Below are 19,683 nucleotides of genomic sequence, written 5' to 3' on the forward strand. Positions count from 1 at the left end.
GTGCTGCTGGGCCAGAAGAGAGCAGGGAGAGGGCAGCCACTGTTGTGAATTTCCAGCCAGCTCACTAGAAATGCCAAAATTCACAGAGAAAGAGAGACAGCAGCAAAACCACCTTGCAGAGCTCCAAGTCATTTGGGGTTTGAGCTTGAGGCACAGGTGGGAGGAGGAGGACAGGGCTCGCTAAACCTCATTTTGCTTCCCCACATACATGGGGAGATGGTGTTACAGCATTGCCTCTACCCAAATGCCATCTCCACCCCTGAGAGCCACTCGCTCGTGCCCTCTCCTTGTGCTCTCCTGTCCTGTCCCAAATTCTGGGGCATGAGCCAACCAAGATGTGGAGCTCCCTGGTCTCTCTGCCCCTCCTGGTCCCCGGAGGCAAGGGCAGGCAGAATTGAGTCCCAGCTGTGTAACAAGGCATGGCATTATTCAGACACTCAGGGGCTGGGCAGGTGTTAATAGAGAGCTAGAGCCGACCTGCACACCAACTAATCTCATCTCACACAGGAACCTTCTGTCCTGATCCCAGAATCCACTCACTAGGAGATTTACATAAATTACCAGCTATCAATAGGGCGCACAAGACACCAGGGCCAAGAGAGCGACACGAGGGGCTGGGAAGCTGGTGGGAGGGGCTCGGCAGGGCTGGAGAAAGTTTGCTTCCCAAGCGAGCAAGGCAGCTGGATAAGGAAACAGGAGAGATAAATACCACACCCCATCCCTCTTTGTTTTAAATCTGTTACGCTCACTGCATTCCTCAAATGCTGGGTCCCTCTGTGAATCTCCCACTGCTGCAGCCTTCCTGCACCACCCCGAGCGTGAGGCAGGGGAGTACTGTCCCCATTTTACAGATGGGAAACTGAGGCACGGGGCAAAGTGACCCGCCAAGGTCACACTGAAAAGCTGTAGCAGAGCCAGGCATTGAACCCAACTCTACTGTGGCCCAGGTCAAACCCCGCACCCCCTAGACCAGCCTTCCTAGCCCCACACTGCTTCCTTTCCAGTCTTCTTGGGGCAGATCTCTTTTCTACATTGCCTTTACTTCCAACCCCCCCGACTCTGTGTTACTTAATGCAGCAAGGTTTTTGGGGACATGGCTGTATAGAAACTCTGGCCCCAAAGCCATCCGGCAGTGTGTGTAGGGACGACCCTGCCCTGGCAGGGGGCAGCCTAGATGGGGCTGTTCCATCTCTGACTCCTTCACGCCTCTATTTTCCACAGGCCTTGGCAGATACACCTGGGGATTCCAACCCGTGCCTGAGAGGACAAGGGGGGCTGGTTGACATGCAATCCAGACTTAGGCCGCCAGGAGATGGAGGGAAGACGCAACTAAAGCCTAGTCCACCTCGGTGAAGCCTGGGCTCGTGGGGGTACATTTGTCCCAGCTTCCTTTAACGCCGTCACTCAAGCAGGCCTTGCTGCCATGTCGCCTCTTTGTTCTCTAAGAGGGTGCCCAGTTTAGAGTCCCATCACCAACTTTCTAAAGCCACAGGAACTCCAGGGAGAAGAGATCTGGGGCTGTACAAGAGCAAGGAATGGACTCTGGTGCCAGCTTGTGTGGAATATAGATTTCTCCTGGGGGTCTTTAATGTCTCTGCCCCTGACTCGCTCTGGGGATTTTGGCATGTCACTTCAGCTCTGTGCCTCAGTTTCCCCACATGTGAAATGGGGGTGATTCCATTTCTGTCCCTCGCATAGCTGTTGGGGGTTTTAGTGGGCAGCTGCAAAGTCTTTTCAGAGCTGGAGCTGAAAGGCTGGCAGGAGAGGGCAGAGCTACCTGCACAGGTTTATCTTTATTCCATCATTCCCTGCAGCACCACACATGAGCTGAACGATTTCTCTCTGTGCCAGGCTAACGGCTTGGTGTCTGGCATGCCATGCTGTGCACCATGATGTGCAGATTGGCACGCAGCTCACGTGTTCCTGTCTTGTTTGCCCACTCCACTCCTCACAGCTGTTCCGCATGGGTCCATCACCCCCTGAACCTCCCTTGCTCATTGGGCTTTTTAAGTGGGAGACAGGCTACGTCCCCTGTTAAACTTTAGAATAGGTCCTCATTGCTGGGGGTTATGGATGATTCTTGGATGGGACAAAGGAGCTGGCTTCTCCCTCGATGCCTGCAGAATAAACCTCACCACACAACCCTAAGGCAGAGAAACTCCCATTGTCACCAGCTCTCCGGTCTCTCTGAGAGGAGACCCACAGCCTGTGTATTAGCCGGGGTAAAGAAGCAGCTTTTCCCATAGTGTCTTGCTGCCCCTTTGGGGCCAATGGGGGTATTGCACCCTACCTGACCTGGCTTCCAAGGGGAAGTGACTTCAAAAAGTACACATGAGCAACAAGTCATTCATTGCCACCCCAGACATCGGGGGGAGATTACTGGGCAGGGGGAAGAGCGGTGTGAAGGGAAGCAGAGCCAAGGGGGCAGTGCTAGTTGAGAGGGACAGGTCAGTTGCGATTGGTGCCTGGGAGTCTGCATGGAGCGAGTTTGGTGGATCTCAGGCCAGTACCGAGAGGACAGATGTCCACACAGGACAAGCCCCCACCCAGCTGGCACCACGGCACCTCTCTTGGCAGTCTCACAAAGAGGCCAAGAACAGAATGAGTCAGAGAGTTAGCTCCCGTTGACAAGGAGATCCCCCAGTTAGAGTTTAGGCAGCGTGGGAGGAACTTGCTCTGCAGCAGCCTGTGCTCCATTCCCTTCTCTGGATGCAGAGAGACCTCCCCGCTCCAAGGCTGGCAGGGAATAAACGGTAAGCTCTTTGGGGCAGAGAGAGTGAGAGTCTGAGGGAGTGGGAGTGTGTGTCGCCTTGTGGAGTGAGGGAGAGTCCCTGACTGGCGCTCTCTGGGTTGCTGACCATGACCCTCCAGAGCCTTTCACCAGCCTCTGAAATTCACCACAACATCCTTCATATCATGGGGGAGAATTCAGTCTACTCCAGCTTTGGCACAGCTGAGAAAGCAGCTGATGATGCAGAAGAGTTGTTGCAATCCACACCGGGCAGAGCAGGCATGATGCTAAGTTACTATATGGAGAAACCGAGCAAGAAGGGCAGAACTTTTCCCTGAGCTTTTCTCTCCAGCTGCATCTACAGCAAGAGACAAAGAGGGAAGCACATAAGGAGAAAGACAAGCAGATCATGGGACCCTTCAGCAAAAGCACGTGCACAGCGCACATGAGCAGAGAAGTGGTTGGCAGGGAAAGCATGTGCGTCTGCAGGCCCGTGGGTGCACCCATACCTGTGCGTTTGCATGCATTAGCGCATGGTGTCTGTATCCTGGTTTCACATGCGTGTTCCTGTGTGTGCATGTCTGTGGGACTCTGCACACGCATGCGAGCTAGAAGGGTGGATGTGAGCATGTACTTGTTTGTACAGCACCTAGCACCACAGGGTCATGGATCAGGACTGGGGCACCGAGACACTACTGCCATACAAATAAATAATAAGTAATGTAGGCGTTTGACCCCATTTCCCTGGGTGTTCACAGCTGTGTCTCTGCCTAGACAGAGGCGGAGCCAGCGCTCAGCTCTGGGGTAAGGTTAACTCCCGGACAGGCGTTTGGCCTGTGAAGTTGAACCCCGGATAGGATTTGGGCTCTGATTTGAGGGCACTGAAATCTCAGGCCGTGCTCCCCACAGGGTGAAAATCTCATGACAACAGCTGCTCTCACAAGATGCCAGAGGCATCCCACTTGGCACTAGAAACGACCAGCTCCCTCCAGTTTCCTGAACGGCTGCATGAGAACAGGCCACGCCTGAAACACCCTTTCCCCAACCACTACCGGTAACTCTATTGCCCCCTCTCAACCTTCAGCAACACACGAGACACAGAGCCATATCAGATTGGGGTCAGCACCCTCCAAAATGGACCCAGAAGCTGCCCAACAGGGAGGCAGGTTCCTTTAAAATAGCTACACACCTGCCCCAAACAAATATGCCCTGTTGAGCACCATGTGGAACAAGGGCGCCACTCTGTGGCGAGATGGGAGAATTTCACTGTCACAAATTAATCCCAGGGGCTGGAAGGCCGGGGACCCTGTGCCCCGACTCAGGCAGAACAGCATGTCCTGCAGCGCGGCCTGCTGTGCTCACAAATGCACATTCTTGCTGGTCACACTGTCAGCCAAGTTAGCAGCTGCTGCTCCATCAGTGCAGGACTCTGTCATGGTCTGACATTCTCCCTTTATCTTGGCTAGCTAGAGCTTTCGCGGTGCCCCTTTAAGACACTTGTATCCCAGCCCAGACCCCGTAAAGTCATCCCAGTTTCTTTACCTATTTCCTCTTAGCCCTGAGAACAAGAGGCTGAGTGGGGCCCAGAGCTCACTCACCCACAGGCTGAGCTATAGCCCTGGCACTGGGTTCCATTCTTAAATGAGTTACTCTTAAAGCAACCCCAGGCCTGGGTTTTACTTATCACTGCTGCCCACTGCTGGGCCAGAATGTCCACCGCCAGCTGCCCCTCTCACTGTAGAACCAGGGCACAGCCAGCAGACTCTTAGACTCATAGACTTTAAGGTCTGAAGAGACCATCATGATCATCCAGTCCGAAGTCCTGCACATTGCAGGCCACAGAACCTCACCCATCCCCTCCGTTAATAGACCCCTAATCTCTGGCTTAGTTACTGACGTCCTCAAATCATGGTTTAAAGATTTCAGGTTACAGAGAATCCAGCACTGACACTAGTTTAAACCTGCACGTGACCTGTGCCCCATGCTGAAGAGGAAGGTGAAAACCCCCCAGGGCCTCTGCCACTCTGACCTGGGGAAAATTCCTTCCCGACCCCAAATGTGGTGATCAGTTAGACCCTGAGCATGTGGGCGAGACTCACCAGCCAGAAACCGGGGGAAGAATTCTCTGTAGTAACTCAGAGCACCGCCCCTCCCCGTCTAGCCTCCTGACTGGCCGTTGGGGATTTTTGCTTCTGGAAGTCACCGATGGGCTCCATGCCATTGTAGTCAGTCCCATCACACCATCCCCTCCGTACACTTATCACACTCAGTCTTGAAGCCTGTTAGGATTTTTGCACCCCTTGGGAGGCTGTTCCAGAGCGTCACTCCTCTGATGGTTAGAAACCTTTGCCTAATTTCAAGCCTAAACTTGTTGACAGCCAGTTTCTATCCCTTTGTTCTTGTGTCCACAATGGTGCTGAACTTAAATGACTCCTCTCCCTCCCTGGTATTTATCCCTCTGATGTATTTATAGAGAGCAATCATATCTCCCCTCAACCTTCTTTTGCTTAGGCTAAACAAGCCATGCTCTTTGAGTCTCCTCTCATGAGGCAGGTTTTCCATTTCGCAGATCATCCTAGTAGCCCTTCTCTGCACCTGTTCCAGTTTGAGTTCATCTTTCTTAAACATGGGGGACCAGAACTGCACACAGTATTCCAGACAAGGTCTCACCAATGCCTTGTATAACGATACTAACATTTCCCTGTCTTTACAGGAAATAACTCACCTGATGCATCCCAGGGCTGCATTAGCCACATCACATTGGCGGCTCATAGTCATCCTGTGGTCAACCAATACGCCCAGGTCTTTCTCCTCCTCTGTCACTACCAACTGATGAGTCCCCGGCTTGTAGCAAAAATTCTTGTTGTTAGTCCCTAAATGTCACCCCGGCACCAGTGTGTGCTCCAACGCCAACCAGGGATCCACTTCCAACATTTTCCCTGTTGTTCCTCCCAAGGAAAAGTTAATCAGCGTGCACAGATCAACTCTACAGACCTCACAGATGGTCATGGGGGGAGCCAGGCAAATCTTCAACACAGTACTTGGAAGATGACAGGCAGTACTTTTGTTGCAGAGATGGTAGGCCATAACCTGACAGCTGTACAGCTGCTCAAAGGGTGACAAGGAACCTGGCACGTGCTCTGGGTGAAAGGCAGTAACTATACAGCTGCCTGGAAGCAAGAGACAATAGCCACCTAGCTGTACAGTTATGCAGTAACCACACTGCTGCACCAGGAGTGAGGAATAATGCCCTGACAGCTGAACAGATCCTGTCAGAGGTGACAGGCAATAACCATCTCACTGTGCAGCCACTCTGGGAGGGACAGGTAATCATCACTGTACAAACACCCCAGCACTCCAGAGGTGTCAGGCAATCACTGCACAGCCTCTTCTGAGGTGGCAGGCAACAATCTGACAGCTGTACAGCTACTCCAGAGGTGACAGGTAATAATCGTAGAGCTGTGCAGCCACTCTGGGAGGGACAGGTAATCATCACAGTACAAGTATACCGCCACTGCATATGTGACAGGCAGCGGTGTTACAGCTTTACGGCTGCCCCTTGTGTGCAAGGCAAAACCGGTAGCACCCAGGGTGACCAGCACAATCTGACAGCTGCACAGCTGCTCCACAGACGACAGGCCCTTTTCACCTAGTAGGATTACAACAGCCTGTGACGTGCCCAGAGATAAGAGGCTCAGGTGGCCTTCCCTGAGTGCAGCAACAGCCCCACCACTGCACAGCCTTCTCACAGTGACAGGCCCAGTGAGCCCCTGTATGTACTGCTGAACCGTGCTGCAAATCGCAATTTCTTTTTTCAGGGGGTTGTGAAGAACATCTTTCCAAAGAAAACTGAGCACGGTTCAGTGCGGCAATGTCCACAGACAGCCTGAAATACGATCTCAGACAGGTGTCAACCGCCCCCGTCCACCACAACAGGATGTTGTCTTGGGAACCTGAAGGTGGTTATTTAAAATGACAGCGATGATGATATTTCAGTGCTGCTGATTTTAGCAGAAACTTCCCGCTCATGTGCTTATTCCACAGTCCCAGGCTGCATCTAAAAACTTTTCCATTTCTAATAACTTCAACTGCCCCTTACGAGCTGTCAAAGCTCCCCCCTCCCCGACAACTTTGACTGTGCCATCAGTGTGGAGGCAGCCCACATTGAGAAGGAGGCATACTATTCTGAGTTGGAGGAGGAGGAGGTGCTGCAGCTCACTGATGGGAAGATCATCCACTTCCTTGGATTTGTGGTTGGGGCGAGAGGTAAATGGAGCGAAAGAAATTATGAATTTTTTTAAATTTTAGGTATTGATAAATTTAGAAGTTTTAAAGAGAGCGTGTGCAGACTTGCTATGTATGCTGTGATGGATATGTTGGCTCTTTTTAGCGATAAAACAGTGAACCTGAACATTTTTGGGATGCTGAAGACTGAAAATCACCCTGTCCCCATAAACACGTTGAACTAACCATCAACCCCCTTCCCGCCCACCGATTTAATTCAGGAAATGCCTCCATTTCCTAATTTGTGTGAAGTGGGAGCAGCGCGGAATCCAGCTGTCTTGCTGCAGCATCTGGCAGAGCTGCCTGTGGAGCACACAGAACCCCGGCAATGACGCACCAGCCCTGAATGTCAGCTCGGGGGAAAAGGATGTCTGAAAGCATCACCCGCTCTATGCATGGGTCCTTTCCTTCCCACTCAGACCTCAGGCTCTCTCTCTCCCGATGAGCCCAAGCCGCTAAAGCCTAAGGGGTGTCTGGATGAGAGGCTCTCTCTAAGCCGTCCTCTCCCTGGTTGCCCACCCCCTGCATCCACAGCAACGTTGCAAGGCAGAGCTCAGCGCTTGTTTCAGCTGGCGGCGTGGTTCATACACTGCCAGGGCTCGGCCCACATGCCAGCTAGTGCTCCGTAAGCCCGAGAGTGGCAGGGGATGAGGAGGAAGCTGCAGACTTACCTGCCCACTCCAGCAGCTGAACGCTGGCCTGACTGCAACCAAGGGAGTCAAGGGACAGAACGGAGCGGTGGAAGCAGGTGGTTGACAGTGGGACTCAGAGCTTCTCCCCTCCAGCCCACAGCAGCAAGGACGGAGAGGAGCTACCTTGTGATGCTTGCCGGAGGCCCAGGGGAAACAAAGCTGAGTGTAGGCCCATTCCCCGCACACCAGGCATCGCCTTCCAGATGAGCACCAGCCAGCAGCCTAAGCAGAGAGGTCATGGGGGGATGGGCCATGGAGACTGACAGGTGTAGAGGCACATGCAATCCAGGGGGAATCACCCACAGCAGCTTCCCTGCAGACCTGCCTTTCGCATATTCAGGTGTGCCGGAGAAATTGTCCCCAAGTCACCTGCAGGGATGCTGGAGGACTCCTTTCCAGATAGCCCCACAGGCCAGGGGGAAATGCCCACATGTTACCCAAAAGGAAATCCAGGAACCTTTCGCAACCTCTCCCATCGACACAGAATCCACACAAAAATAACCCGACAGGCCAGCCCCAAAGACAGGAGCCCTAGCTACACACTGGAAATCTGCATGCCGTTTGAGAGAAACGGCCCCCCTGGTTATGCCCACAGAAACAGGCCCCGTAGTCCTGGGCCAGGGGGAATCCCTCTCCCCGTTGTTCACGTGGACCCCAAACAGACACAGGCCCAAAGAAAGCCCCAGCGGATCACAGGAGGAAATCTCATGCACACAAGTCATTAGCGCTCTCCACCTTGCCCCGCACAAGCTGCAGGGCACCATGTGGCTGGAGGACACAGCTGGGAACCCCACACAGACCCAGGTGAAGCATGGGAGCCTTCCCCCTCACCCACCTCAGGAGTGCCCCACACCCAGGCCTTAGGGACTGCTCCAGCTACTCTTAGCAATTCCCATGTGATTCCACGTGCCAGGGCCCATGGATCACACAGGCAATGGACAGATGCCTCAAAACCAATCCTCCCTTCAGTATCTGCTCACATCCAGAATGGAATTTGCCTGTGTTTGCACTGCCTCTGTCCCTTTGATAGTCACTCTCCCGCAGTCGTTCAGCCTCCCTCACACCAAGGCGGGGTGGGGGGGGGGGGGGAAGACACAACACGACAGACGATGTTTGAGCTCCAGTCCTCAATTTTACACTTGAACGCACAACTACAAATGTACTGTGCTCTCAGCTGTTAACTGAAGCCGTCCAATCAGGGAGCAAAACTAATAAGTGACTCATGGAACTTATTACCAGCTCAACTCAGATGTTGAATATTCACACATTAATTACTCATTGAAGAAATCCACCAGCTGCTTTGAACATGGAATGAACTGGAGAATTTCACCATCTTTGCCCAGACCATTCACAAACAGGCTAAATGCATCCCGTGAACTATTGATCACAGATTATCCATCCTGCTCTAAACAGGACCCTCTCCTCTACCGCTGCCCTGCAAAATCCACACCCACAGGGCTCCTGGAAAAGCTGCACCACCCTGGCGATGGCCACAGCCACTCAGAACTGGCCAGAAATGCGATCTGACACCTTTGAAAATGCTACAGTCGCTCTCAAAGGAGTGAAGCTGGGAGAGAGGCAGCTTTCTAGGGCCCAAGGCAGAACAAATTGTCACTTGGTCACTAAAGCTATGAACAGCCCTGGGTTGGATTCTCAGCATTGCTGAGCCGTTCCAGGTCCTATCAAAGTGACTGGTGCTGTGGGTGGCCAGCACTTGGCAAAAATTAGGTCTGCAGTGTCTCTTGGGAGCAACTCCTATTGCACCTAGGCTAGGTCGTGCATTGCTGCAGACACAGAATCAGGCTGGGGGGGTGCGATTTTCAGAAGCAGTTAGCCCTGGTTTAACTCTACTTCCACTGAAGTCAGTGGGAGTTTTCCCACTGCATCTAACTGGAGCAGAGTTAGGCCAACCCTGTGTGCTTTCAGAAAATCCCAAGGATACAGTATTTCCACAGCACATCCCAACATGCTTTACAGAAAATAGGCCTACCCAGAGGTGTTACACACAAGGTACAAAGGAAGGGGATCAATATTAGGTGGCCGTTAGAATATTAACACAGCCTTAAAAAGAGAGACCCTATTATCATCTGATGGCTCTGCTGCCAGTCTGAAATGAGCTGGGTGTCCATCCCCACATGGCACTGATTGCCTTCCTTGCTAGCAACCTCGGCAAAGAGGTCACATGGCACCTGGACACCCCAGCTGAGCTCAGGGCCCCATTGCGCTAGGCGCTGCACATGCACAGAGTAAGGCTCCACACACTACTTTGCAGTCTCCATGGACAAGACGAAGGATCTATTATCCCCATTTTGCATGTGGGGAATGGAAGCCCAGAGAGATTCAGTGATTTGCCCAAGGTCATATAGGAATCCCGATTCCTTGGTGGTGCCTTAACCACAAGCCCGTCCTTCCAGGGGTGAGCCTGCATCATCGCTGCTGAACCTTCCGCAGGAGCTCAAAAAGTCCTGAGCAAGCAGCAGATTGGTGGGGAGCGTCCAACCAAGGTAGAGAAGAATGAATGCAGCTGAGTTTGGACCCCATTGAGGGGTCCACGGCCCCTTTAAAGCGACATACATGCCCTGTAAAGGGCAGCATGTTGCATTAACTTGGCCAAGGTGTAAGGGGATGCAGGTTTTACAGGCAGCACTTTGGGGCCGGCCTCATCGTCATGCCTCAGTACAGGCAGCCATTAGGACAGAGGCCAGCTCAGTGCCTGTCCCAGCAGCAGACCAGTGTTCTAAACACTGAGTTTGTGGCCAACCATCTATGCCTGCAGTGACCACGTATGCACATCCACAGGGATTCATGAGCCATTATGGGGGGGAGGGGTGTTATTGTGTGCATACACACGTGTGCATAAGATGCATGTGCGCCAGTGTTTCACCCTGTTGATGCTTTTGAATCACAGACTGACGTGGGAATCTGGGTATCTTCCACTGAGCCTCATTTCAGAGCGCTGACTAGGCACTGAACAATAAAGGGACTAAAAGCAACACAGAAGGCAATATGGCCTAGTGGGTAGGGTAAGGCACATGATTAGGACTCAGGAGACCTGGATTGTGTTCCCAACTCTGATCCTTAGCCTTCAACAACTCACTTCATCTCTCTCTGCTACCCTTGGTCTATTTAAACTGTAATCTCTTCCTGGCAGGGCCTCTCTCTTCTTGTGTTTGTACAGCACCTGCCACGATGGGCTCCTGAACTTTAATTGGATTAATAATTAAAATGACTAGGATTGTTTTTTTGTAACTAAACTGAAGTGGAGGAAAAGATAAGCAGAGCCATGCATCTAACACTCCCGGCCCATCGTTGCCATTTATTATACACAGAGTTGAAAGTGGCTGCGTGACACGGCTCAAACAGAAGATAGTACAGTCCCTGCCCCACGGTCAAAAGCCTGCATCCTGAAGAGAGATCAATGCAGGCCCCCATGGAATCCCATTGAAATCAAATGGGTTTAATGGTCTGTCCATGTGGAGTCCTGGGATTCCAGAATTGGGGCCTAAAGAGGCAGCTGATTTTACAATGGTGCATGGACTTGCCCACAGACCCAGGGTCTGACGCCAAAGGTGCTGAGCATGTGCAACTCTCGTGTGCATCAGGACCAAGGACCCTAAGCACGGCCCATAGGCTTCTGGTGAGCAGCCAAGGCGGCCCTCAGTGTCACAAAGCCCTGGCCAGCCGGCACCATGTATCGTTCTGGCATTTTGACTGTGTGCAGAATTCTGCTGCAGGAACGGTGCTGCTGAAGGCCACGTGGGGAGAGTCGTCCCCAGCGAGGATCAGAACCAGCCAGCCTCGGATCAAGCTGGACTGAACAAGCTGATTTCCAGAGCCAATCCACCGGAACTCTCCATTTGTGTGCTCGTTCCCTTCTGGGGGGAGATCATCCTTTACAAACTGCAAAGACTCCTCCCCGGGACAAGGGCTGGGCAACAGGGGATTTAAGGCTTGACCCTCCAAGCCAGGCCATATGTCCCCTCCTCTTAACCATGCCTCTCCTTGTTCACAGCAGATGTACAGTCTGGGCATTCGCAGGGTGCTCTTCCCCTGTACTGTGCTGCCGGTGTGCCTCAGCGCAAACCCAGAGAAGGGAAGAGATCAGCTTCTGTGGCGGATTGGCTCCTTGGCCGCTCAGCTGAGCCCGTCACATACTGGCCAGGCATATCTGCGTCCCCCTCACAGCTGCACCACATCTATGGACTTGTGATTGATGACCCAGCCAGGTGGTGGCTTACACTGGGACCTCTGAGGGCTGGGATGAGCTTCCCCAGCCAACGAGTGCTGGTGGGGACGATGCTTTGAGGACTTAGCCACTAGGAAGTAGACTGAGACCATCCAACAGCCATTACTATACAGCGACTGCATCAGTATCAACGAGGGCCACACTGGATCCAGCGATCATTCCCCCATGCAGAGTCTACACACCTCCATTCCGAAATGTAGCAGTGAATGGCCAGGCTCTTGTAGAAGAAAGGTGGGGTCACAGGCCACTTCCTGGCTTCCTCCTCTCTAGGTACAGACACCTGGCCATGGGATTGAAACCTCCGGCACCTGCCTTGTGCTGGAGGAGAAGACTTGTTGAGCATGGCTGAGTGCTCCCAGCCGCTCCTGTCATCGCAGCTGCATGAATCCTCGTTCTCCCAAAGCAAGGATCACTGCCTCTCTGCATCACCCCATTACGTTGCTAATATCTTATTGTTCTTTAAGATTTTGAAACTTGCTGGGAAACGTTTACAGATAATTTTTTTTTTTTGCCTGCAGTCACTGTGCCTAATGCCCAGTCATTGAGTGCCATATGTGTTTATATGCACTGCAATTTTCCACTTGGTTACATTTTACCACAAACAGTTTCATCCACTCCGCAAAGACAGCAGCAACACATCCATAACGTTCAGAGCAGCCCTAAGAGCACCAGCATCCCAGACAGACAGTGGCACAGCCAGTGTCGAGAGCAGCCCAAAGAGCTAGAATGAACCAACACCCAGACACCTCCAACATCACAACCGGAGATGTCTCTAGCCTCTCTGACGCCTAGATAGAGCATGCAGTGACATCCCGAGCTTTCACCTTGAACATCTGGCTGTCTGAGAGGCAGCAGAACACCTGCAGAACACATGCAGGGACACCCGAGACAACTTTGACTAGCCCCGAGACCCAGGCTCTTCTTGGTGCCAAAATCAGCACCTGGACCTGAGCGCACAGCTGTTCTTTAAGATGGTAACGCCACAGCATGCCAGGAGTATTTTGTTCCGTCCTCTGTCCCTGGGCCCCAGACCATCTCTGTCAGGCATGAACTACTCTTTGGCTTCTAGGCCATCTGTATGAGTGGTACCTTTCCCCCAGGTATGTTTTAGGCCAGAGGCTGTCAAGCTTTTCTCTAGCGTGACTCACAACTCACGGAGCACATGTCCTTCCCTTCTGCAATTGTGTGGGCCTTCTTCTCTCCCATTCTCACCACACAACATCTTTGCAGCAACAAAAATTGTTTGCACAGAAAAAACTCCCATGGGCTTTGGATCTGGCACACTGTGACTATTTGGGCCCACAAGTCTCTCCTGTTCTGGAATGACTAGGAACATCCAGACTGACAAAATTGTCCCCCACACCGCAACCAGAGAAATGCAATGGGAATTTTCTTTCCTGCTTTGCATCCACTGCCCCTGTAGAACAAAGGATGTCACATAGGATTTTTACCTACTAGGGCCATCTGCACAGACATTACAGCTGGAGGCATTTTTTCGATGGGTAGTTTATTCACCAAAATATGCAGCTTCAGTTGATCTGGAACCATTCACAAATTTGACACTAGTTTGGTCACAAAAATTATTTGAGACAACATTCACAAGGGGACTGCAGCATCATTCAGAACCCAGCCAAAGAGGTAGGAAGGTAGTACCATCCTTCTAGCCCTTAGCCAAGTAGTTCGGGAACTCCCCTGGGATGGGGGAGACAGCGGTTCAAATCCCACTCTGGAACAGGGGTTTGAACCCAGGCCTCCCTCATCCTAGGTGAGTGCCCCCAAAAGTTATAGGAGTGGCACCACCAATACCTTCTCCATGAATCTAGCTCTTTAATAATGCCTGGACTCCAAACATTTGAGTCTAACACAGTGTTTTGTTTGACCTGAAATGGGCTTTTTGAGTCGTCTAATATGCTGAAGGAGTTCAGATTCAATTCAACCCAAATCAATTTTTTTCTTTTCGGAACTGCCAGCGAATTGAAAAAATCAGTTATTCTCCCGGCTCTAATGGACACGTCAAGTAATCTGTATAGGTATTTCCCTGCCGTATATTCTAGGTTACATGGACTCTATGATCTTAAGTAGAAGAAAAACCAAGAGCTCTCAAACCTAGCTCAGGAGAGTTTACATCAGAGCAGCTTCCTAGATGAGCTGCTTTTATACTTCTATTTCTATGTCAGAGCTGGATGGGAGACCGCAGCTTCAAGCAGTATGATTCAGTTGTACGCTCAGGCTATCTGCATCACAGATCGGTGCATGAGATAGCCAGTCAGAGGGGCTGCATGCCCAAGGCTCATTGTTCTATTACATGAATAGATTTTCAGACAGGTTTTGGATCTAGCTCATCTCATTGCAGATCTTTAGGGATTTTGTGCCAGCCATTCAGTTTTGCAGGGATCACCTGGCACAACATGATGTGGCATCAGACTGGCATATGCTAGGCCTGGTTCTCCTCTTCGACTGGCATAAGCTTGGAATAAACTCCACTAACGTCACTGGAGGGGCATGGTGCATAAAGCCTGAACAGTCAGGCCCACTGTGGTTTTAGCAACATTTGGACATTCCATCCCCCAGCATAAGGAAGAGTTTTCAGATGTGACTAGTGATTTCTGGCATCTCAATTTTTGGTTGCCCCACTCTCAGAGAGTGCTGCACATCCACCCTCTGAAATATTAGGCCCCTTTAAAGGGTCTCAAAGTCAGACTCTCAAAATCACTAGGCACTTTTGAACATTTAAGCCAGAGAATGGCTAGGTAGTTTCTTTTACTATTTTTCTTTTCTAACTTGCTCTCACATTAATGTTTTCCATCATTGTTAGCTGCCATTTGTACGAGTTGGTTGGAAAGAGAACAAACCCCCTTTTAAAAAAAAAAAAAAAAAAAATACAATAAAACTGACTTTGCAAACAAAATTAACAGAGTCCAAATAAACTGTTGGAGCTCCTCAGACCTACCCCTTCCCATGTTAGCAAACTCCTTTGAGCTTGGAAGGAGAGAGGAAATACTGCAGTGAACTGATTAATGCATGTGTGTCGCTAATGACCTCTACTGGATGCGGTCAGAACTGCTCAACTGCGCATCACAGGTCCTATAGTGCAACTAGTCCATGGGGATCATCTTTCAACAGTGGCTTTGAAGAAGGGGTGAGTTTTACCCTTGAAGCCATGATATTCTAAGTGGCTAGGGTGGTAAGTTCAGTGACCACCATAAAATCCATAGCTGTCTCAGGCTTGTTACAAAACTTTTTAGCCAGCCAAGCTGCCCAATGTCCAGGAACTGATAACATTTCTTAAGAGATGAATTGTCTCATTACTCACACAGATCCTTTCTGCAGGTGACCAGCACTGGATAAACGCTGTCAAGGACACTAGACAATTTCCCCTCTTATACATCTTTATAAAAAGGAAAAAAGTTACTTACTCCATTTTCTTGGCTCTAGCAATTCAACCCCCCCCCCATGTGTGGCTCAGACAATCTCAGCCTCCCTCTGGAAAGCACCGAGCCACTCGACAATGGTCTGTGGCCCCAATGGGCCAGCTCCAAGCAAGCTAGAGGATTTACCCAAAGTGAGTAAGATGCAGTGCTGGGAGCAGCACTCAGGTCTTCTGCCTGCTAGTCCTGCACCGTAACCACAAGGCCAGCCATCCTCCCCAGCAAGGTGTGCAGTATTTGCTCATGACGTGCTCCCGCAAAAAAGGCCCTGGCTTGGGCTAAGCACAATCGCCTGCCCCAGCCCCAATATGGAACCACCACAGCTCTGCCAAGCATGTTCAAGCCTCTCTTTAAACTCGGCCGGTCAGAGTCTCAGGCACAAAATACATACCCCCAGTAAGGAAACATCAGTGAGAAACAATGAGATGGCGACCTCCTCAAGAGGCTCTTCCACTGCCGCTGCCTTGGGCAGTCAGGAGCAGGCTGTAGACTGGCTGGAAGGTACGTGAGTCATCTTTCAGCCAGGGTGCTGAGCAAGGAGCAGCTCTGCCTTTAGAAACGGCACTGAAGAGCTAGCATCCCCCCGACTTCGTGTCGCGCCATTCTCTGGAGACGTGATTCATCTCCAGCGCCAACAGAGAAGGAGACACATGATAAGGGAGTCTTCGTTCACCTTTCCAAGCAGCCAGTGGCCACATATCTTTGGATTCTGACTGAACCGGCTCACCCCACACAGGATTGGGACTGCTCTGTACTCAGCTGGGGAACCTCCCAGGGAAATCCCAGGGAGCTGCAGAAAGTAGGTGATGCTCTGCCCACTGAGTCTGTTCTGAACCTGCCAGGCAGTCCTGAGGCTGCTAGAGATACTAGCTTTCAGGTGGGCTGTGTTCCTGAAATCATGACGTCATGAACGAGCTTGTGTGTTTCTCAAGACTGTCAGTCACTATATGAAACTGGATAATTACACCCGACCTGCCTAAACGCCTCCTAGAGTTTTATCAGGCTAGAGGTTTCTTTTCCACTGTGTGTCCACAAGCTTAGTGTAGCTGTGCTGTGTAGCAGCATTCATCTGCAGAGGTGGCTGCATTTCAGTGGTGGGGAAAGTAATCCCTGCCTTCCAGCTGGTCTCCCTCAGGGTCAGGCCTGTCTCACACTTACCTTTCTGTACCGTGTCTCTCCTCTAGAAAGACCCAATTGCTGTCATCTAGGCTCGGTGTGAGGCCTCTCTGCTCAAGTCAGCCCATCTTTAATCATTTTGGATGCCCTTTTCATCATCTTCCCCCTCTTCTGGGATTTTTCATTTCACCCTGTTCTGTCTGTGTGCTAGGACTTCTGAATGCCCCAGACCCTACTGAGCGGGGGGGTGAGCCATGTGATGCTAGGAGGTGGAGTATGTCCACCCTGTGAAGAACAGATCCCTCTAAAAACCTGTGGAGATAGTGGCCAGGTTAAGAAGCCCCTCTAGAAGCAGAGAAACCCCAGTGTCCTGCTGAAGCACTGGAATTTGGAGTTTATTACCCTTACGTAGAGCAGAGAGCCCCTCCAACAGCATAGCACCGCGTGACCCCAGGCTGAGGTGGAGAGATGCTGCATAGCCAGAGGAGATTGAATGGACCACACTTCCAGCAGCACAGCTCTCTGGCCCTATGCTGGCTCAGACTCTGAAGGGCAATAGCTATCACTCTCTCCCCCAAAGCCTCTACTGGGCTGTGGAAGCATGTAGCACATCCAGGATATGATGCAGTTTTTCCATGGAAAATGAAATAGACACCCAGAAGTCGCCTCCTTCCTGTACAGGACAAAGGAATTCTGGGGCTAGAGGTTCAGGGACAATCTCTTCCCAGATCTGACCTCCAGCCAGATGCACTCAATATTCCATAGACAGATCAGGTTAGATATTCTATAGCTAGATCAGGTGAGATTTCACAGTGCTGGGGGGCCAGAAGGGAAGCCATAAAAGATTAATAGATTTTACAGTCAGAAGGGACAGTTATGACCATCTATCCTTTCCCTTTGCTTCCAGCCCGCTCCCTCCATTCCCCTTGTCACTCCTCCCCTCCCACATCTCTTCCCTCCAGCCACTTGGTTGGATGCAGTTATCTTTCCCTGATTTTTTCCCATCCAACTTTGCAAGCAAAGCCAAGATGCAAGAAATGACACGTTCAAGTTGCAGGGAAACGACAGATCCATCACGGCTAACAGTAGCCCACATGGCGCCCGGACTGGCTGGCGTCCCGCTGCCCATTTCCCAGCTGGCAGTGACAAGGGTCCCCAGTTTGCAGCGGTGTCACTCTGGCAGAACCGGCTGGGCTGATTGGCGAGAGAACATGAGGGTGTCAGAAAGGTGCTCACAGACATTTCTTGGCTGCCTCAAGGAAATAAAGGCCATCACTGAGCCTGTCAAAATGATTAATAGCTTACAGAGTATGGGGGGGTGGGGGGAGGGAAAGTGAATGGGAAGGAGAGAAAGACAGATGGGACGGGGGAGATCTATAAATACACAGGAAGAGCAGGAGATTTAAATAAATACAATATTACCTTCATGCTTGGAGAGGAGATGGGAACAAGCAACTCGAGGGGTTCAGTCACATGCCCAGAGAGATGGGGGAGGAGAGAAAAGCCATCAGATGAATGGGGCAGGAAGTGGGACCCTGAGACACCAGAATCAGATCTACAAGATCCAGCCAATGGTACCACCACAAGCACAGGCCTTGGAGCACCAGTTCTGCACCCGGCACCACCTGAATGCAGGCCCCCCCAAGGCCTGTGAATGCTGCTTGGGGAGGGACAAGCCCATGGGGGAGTCATGTCTATGACAGTGCCAGAGCCACAGGAACAGCCCCATGAATGCTGGCCTACAAGCATAGCTTCACAAGCAGAGGCTGACAAATTCCAGGCCTCCCAGCTCCACCCCCTGGAACAGGTTCCCAACATTCTCACCATGAGCAATTGACAATCCTGCTGGAAAGTGTTACGTGTGTTTTGCTAACTCACTGTTGCAAGTGGCTCACTGCTCCACTGGAATATAAGGGAGGTGAAAGCAGCTCTTGAGAGAGGAACTAGGATGTGGACTGAGCAGGCCTTAAGGAGGAACTCTGAGATCAGCCAAGCTCGGGGAGTAGGTTTGAGGTTGATTTTCTGTTTCATCTTGAGTTCCTTTGTGGAATACAACCAAAACTCAGGAAAGGGCTGAGATCTACCCCATTACAGATGTGTCCTATGCTGGTTGGGCACTTGGGCTCAAGGTATACAGACTGATGCTTTTAGCCCTGGAGGTTGCCGGTTCAATCCCATTAAACAAGATAATGGTCATTACACAAATATCTCCCATTAAACCATTCAACCTTTCAAGACTAAAACAAACTCTAGCCCTCACTCAGGCAAATGAATCCAACCACTGTGATGGCTCCAGACCAAACTGTTCTATAGACAAGATGCTACCCAAAAAGTCAGAAGAGACTTTGAAAGAACCCCCCCCCCCCCCCCCCAAAAAAAAAACAACACCATTTTTTTCCTATTTTCTGAACACTCCAGAATGGCTCATCCGATTAACCTCCAGCTTTCTACACACAAACATTTCTTGATACCCAAGAAGTTTCAAGCCAAAAAGACTTGCTCTGAAGCTGCTGGGGGAGCAGCCAACACTGGGATTCGAGAAGAGAGCTAGTCACTTGATTGAGAACTCGTTACAGCAGCTCCATAACTCAGTTTGGTTGCTCAGCACTCGTGCCCTCATTTTAAAGGCTGCTTGTTGTTAAACCAAGCTGCTCAAAAGCCAGCCAACCAAGAACCAAAATCCAGAAGACTAGGGCTATGACTCCTATGCAAACCCTGCCTAGAATCAGGCTCAGTGATGAAGCACCACTGCCAGGGAGTCCTCTCTAAAACAGAGTTTAGATTCTGGTGCTGTTGGGCTTGGAGGTTCTGTGCCAGCATGAGGAACGATGCAATTGCTTCCAGATACTGGGCACTGATTTTACCGGAGATCTTTGTGATAGTTGGAACTGCGAGGGAGTATCTCCTAGGAGTCTTCAGTAGGGTGTAGCTGTGTCAATGCTTCCTGTGCTACTCATGCTAAAAGAGCGTAATCAGCCAGCTTGAGTCTTTAGCATTTTAGGAACACAGGAGCTGCCAGATTGGATCAGGCCTTTGGTCCATCTAGTCCAGAACCATCAGAGATTCAAAGGCCAGAAGGGACCATTGTGATCATCTAACCTGACCTCCTTTATAACACAGGTCAGAGAACTACCCCAAAATAATTCCTTTTGTGCCTGACAATAGCTACCAACCAGATGCTTCAGA

The 19,683-nt window shown here is 51.1% G+C and overlaps 1 protein-coding gene across 2 annotated transcripts in view; it reads right to left on the reverse strand.

Moving 5' to 3' along the window:
• Positions 1–2,445: 2,445 nt before the first annotated feature.
• The window catches only part of HIF1AN (hypoxia inducible factor 1 subunit alpha inhibitor), a 38,539-nt gene continuing 21,301 nt past the window's right edge, over positions 2,446–19,683 (reverse strand). For both annotated transcript variants that reach the window (XM_067537379.1, XM_067537360.1), the window contains exon 8: positions 2,446–3,089. In XM_067537379.1, the coding sequence (XP_067393480.1) occupies positions 3,027–3,089 (63 nt within the window). In that variant the 3' untranslated portion in view covers positions 2,446–3,026. The remainder of the gene's footprint in view (positions 3,090–19,683) is intronic.

Source organism: Emydura macquarii, unplaced genomic scaffold (genome assembly GCF_026122565.2).
Source record: "Emydura macquarii macquarii isolate MOO-44397 ecotype Brisbane River unplaced genomic scaffold, CSIRO-AGI_Emac_v2 contig_67, whole genome shotgun sequence".
Lineage (NCBI taxonomy): Eukaryota > Metazoa > Chordata > Testudines > Chelidae > Emydura > Emydura macquarii.